Source organism: Guyanagaster necrorhizus, assembly GCF_019112545.1.
Source record: "Guyanagaster necrorhizus MCA 3950 unplaced genomic scaffold BT62scaffold_67, whole genome shotgun sequence".
NCBI classification, from domain to species: domain Eukaryota; kingdom Fungi; phylum Basidiomycota; class Agaricomycetes; order Agaricales; family Physalacriaceae; genus Guyanagaster; species Guyanagaster necrorhizus.
In genome coordinates, this window is record NW_025064946.1 from 16222 (window position 1) to 20679 (window position 4458).

At 35.2% G+C, this 4458-nt stretch overlaps 1 protein-coding gene across 1 annotated transcript; it reads right to left on the reverse strand.

The window, feature by feature from the left end:
* Positions 1-2534: 2534 nt before the first annotated feature.
* Positions 2535-2762, reverse strand: BT62DRAFT_913095 (uncharacterized protein; the record flags this gene model as incomplete). The annotated part of the gene is made up of 1 exon (XM_043183876.1): positions 2535-2762. A coding segment is annotated over one exon (228 nt), but the record flags the coding sequence as incomplete, so codon positions are not given.
* Between the last annotated feature and the right edge of the window lie 1696 nt (positions 2763-4458).

Consider the following 4458-nt stretch of genomic DNA (forward strand, 5'->3'; position numbering starts at 1 on the left):
TGTTTAGATCACATGTGACTTGGGCTTAACACTCTTGGTTTCTTGGTGACTTAAGAATCTCTAGATCTATCAGATTTTTTATTCAACTTTTTCAGATGAATTTGCATTCTCTTTTTTCAAATAAGTCTTCTGTATGTTTTGGCATACCCTGAACTGCTGTTAAGTACTATGTAAGTTCACCTATTACTGTTTGAATAATAATTCTGCAGTTTAGAACTGAGAGATGAAACATTTCCTAGTGTGCAAAACTTTAGTTTATTTTCTCAATCACCAGAGGCCAAGCTGTATCTTCTAGTATCTTATTCCTGAACCAGGCTTCTAGGATACATATCACCTCTCTATCTTTGACAATGTTAATCTCATCAGAGCCTGCTTTGAAGTAATCTTTTGACTTACATTCTTTGCTTACTTTCTAGTAGAAGTCTTTAGATCCAATCAGGATTATCTGAGTTTTCACTATGTTGAAACATGCACTGCTTGCTAGACACCAGTTGTTAAGGAGTTTTATCAAGCTCTTGATATTATCATCTTTATGGAGGAAGGTTGTGGTGTCATCTGCAAAGAGTTTGGCAATCAGATGCTCTTCAGATCCTGAGATATCTAGCCCTTTTAGATTGGATCTACATAGCATTTCTGCCAGGAGTTAAATAGCAAGATCAAAAAGCAGATAAGACAGTGGGTCATCTTGGTGAACTCTTCATGTGACCTTAAAAGATGAGCTGAGAAATCCATTGACCATCACTCTTGTTTGAGTATTTTTATATAGCAATTTTATTGTCATGATGAATTGAGATAGAATTTGAAAGACTCCTAATACTCACCACAGGTAATCATGACGGATTTTATCATAAGCTTTTTTCTGATCAAGCATAACTATTAGACTATTTTTCTGAGTGATGTCTGCATAATCAGTTATCATCTGAATTAGTTTAGGTGCTGAGCATATTAGCTTAATTGACAAAGCTATTATTAGAAGTTTGTATTTAGAGTTTGGAAGAATGATTGTGCAGTAGTTGGATATTTTGCCCTAATTATTTTTTTATAGATTGGGCACATTCAGCCCTCTGTGAATTTGATTGATGTCTCCACTCTATACTCCTCAATGTTGTTGAAGACATCAGTCAGGATATCTACAATGTCAAAGCTGGAGAACTCTTTTCATTCATTCTCAACATAACAATCATTAAATACTTTGAAAAACATGTCAGTGACTTCATTTATTCCAGATGCTAGTTACTTTTTGATAGTTTGAGTGGTCTTAGGGCTTCATCTCAGGATACTTTCACCTTAAAGTGGTCTTTTTTCTTCTCAGTTGGTCTCACTTTGATGGTATCAAAGGCATCTTTCATTATTCTCTCATATGCATCTTTATCAATGTTTAGACAATTATTTTGGAGGAATTTATCATAGTAGTCTTGCATCATCTCTGTCATTCATGAGGAGTATTTTTCATAATGAGATTGAAGGTTCATTGACTCTTCAAATTCTCTCCTCTACAAATTTGTCTTATTTTCTTAGAGAATAGTTGATTGGTTGAGAGATATTGTGGTAGCTGAGATCTCAAGGGCTTGTATTACATCTCTTGGTTTGGCTTCTTTATTTGTTTGAAAGTAGTATTTAGAGACAATTTCTTCTTTGAGATAATCCTTCACTGCTATAAAGTGTCTGGCAATATTGTGTTCCTCCTGTTTGATATTTTTCAGTTCTCTTTTAAGGATGGTCAGTTCTTTGAAGCACTGAAATCCACTCAGGATATTATCATATGCTAATTGGCTAATAGCCCTATTGAGATCAGTTTCTTGCTGATAGACTTTAGTTTCAATATACTCATTCTCTTACTCTTACTTAGTCTATAGCATCAGAAATGAATGTCTCATATATTCTTTGGAGATTAGCTGTAGATATTTGGCCAAACATCTTAATAGCCTTAATTTCTTCTTGGGCTTTCATGTCTAGCTCTTTGATTTTTGATTTTGATTAACTATCTTTAAGAACACTGTCTGAGTATGCTCATCTTTCTTTCTCTATCAAGAGAGTGGCCTCATGTGCAATCTGAGCAGATACCATATTATAATCAACACCCACTATTTCCACTGGCTGGATTTTTTATTGTCTTGCAGAATCAAATAGTTTGTTTGTCATATATATTCTGTTGATTCATAATTGATAGATCTTGATGGTCTTAACCCTGAGACTTGAATACTTTTTTTACAGCTGTATGTCTACTCTTTCTTGTCCAGAAAGGTACTGCACCAACTATTACAGAGATTCAGGAGCTCTTTGTGATTATTAAATGCAGTTTTAACCTCTATATGATCTGTTCTCATTGGTGAGCAGTCAATTGCATCTTCTATAAAGTTTATATCATCTCACATATAGTCAGGTTTCCATTCTGGATATTCTATAAAGAAGTCATATAAAGTTCTGAAGAATTCAGCACTCTCTCTCACATCTCTGGCAGTGACATTTGGTGCATAGAGTCCTAGAATTTTAATGTTCTTATCATCATGCTATCTTGTTTTTAGCATTATTGCTCATTCTAGAACTATGACTTTTGTCTGAATATGGTACCAAAGGGTGGGCTGCTTGTTGAGTACTATTGTGACATCCACTTTTCCAGTTGAATTTTCTGGATCTCCAGTAAAGTTTATTTTTATTCTATAGACAAAAAGGTTCTCTAGCTCATCATATCTTTTCTCTGTCAGATGGACCTTTGATACTATTAGAATCTCAGTCTTTGGAATTTGGAGGAGTTGATTTATAGGATTTTACTTACTATTCTGAATGTTATTTCTTGATTCCACACAGCTAAAACTGTTTATATTTAGGCAAGATATCAAAATAGCTGACCTCCTTCCTTTTCAGTCTCTCTTATGCCTCTCACATCTATTCATCATCTGTGTATGCTGTTGATCACCTTGTTCTGAGTGGGGCTCAATTATGATAATACACTTGAGATTCTATTGTGATCAGTCAGAGAGAAGCATGACTCTCTTACACTCTAATGCATGGCATGGCCACTCTCTCTAAGTGAAATCTCATTCAAGGGGGAACTTAAGTTATATAAGGTTGTTGAGAAGCTTAATATGTATTTTTGATTATTATTTCTCTAACATCTTCCACTGCAGACTTGCATGGATGGTCTCTGTTCTGTATATAGTACAGACTGGGATGCAGCTGGTATATTTCTACCATTGTTTGGAAGATCATGTGATATTAAATCAATGCACCATTCTCCAGGAATTCTGATGCTGGTTCTTCACTGTCACTACTACACCACTGTCTTGCATGAAGAGATAACCAGTGAGTATGTCAGAGCCTTGACTGAGTGATGCAAGTCTGATACTATAAAGATTCATATTGTAGTTTGTAGTTTCTCTGTGTTTCAAACTATTAGTAATACAGTTAATTCACATACTGGATCTGCCAAACTACTGGCATGCTGAAGGAATCCACTTGGACATTTCTCTCTCAGTGAGAGAGGAGATGTTATAAGCAGTTTAGGTTCCATTGGATTCTGTTGGAGATAGTTGTATCAGCTCTTCCTGCTCAGCAGTCTGACTTATCTCCACTAAATTGTCAGTAATCAGAATAGAAAGATGCTTTGATAAATGTTAGATGGCTCTAACAGACTTCTTATCTTTTAGTCTCACTTCTGATTTCACTCTTTTAAGCTTAAGGCTCACTAAGATCAACAAGCAGAAGTAAAGAATCTCTATTCAAGATAAAATGTTATGTTGAGTAGCAGTTAAATAGTAAGTGGACTATTGCTTCTTATCATGCATGACTATTTTCCAATCATCATTGTAGTTTCTTTCACACTCAGATTGACTGTCTGACTTCTCACTACTCTTCTTTCATTTCTGTCCTGAGTCTTTGAAAGGCTCTGATTTTATCATGCAAAGATAGAGTTCCTCAGCTATAGTGCCATATTGTTAAGCCCAAATAACATATGATCTAAACACATGATAAACTGACACTGTCTCACACTTTGAACAATGATGTCAGAGTTCACTTGATGTGTTATGTGGCTCTGTGTCTCAAGACCTTTAGATTGGCTCAAGATAAGATGGTAGAAGAATAAACTTTAGCTTGAAGCTGAAGATACTGCAGTGAGAGCTATGCTACTTATATACCAGTTGCTATCCATTCTATAGATATAACTACCTAATTGTGCATCTTGACATTATAGAGTGTTTTGTCCAGTATCATTAAGCTACCTACAAAAGAGTATTGTCTGTTGTTGAGTGGTTACCATCATGTCAAAGGATAATAACTGACTAGGCATTGTTGTGATGACTAAGCCTATCCCATGGTCCTAAGCACTGGTCTAAGCACTCTGACTAAGCAAAAATAGCAGTTAATCCCTCAAATGAAAGATAAAAATAAGAAAAATCATAATATTATCCCCTTCTTAAGATCATTGTCCTGATGGCCAATATAGAGATAAGTCCATGG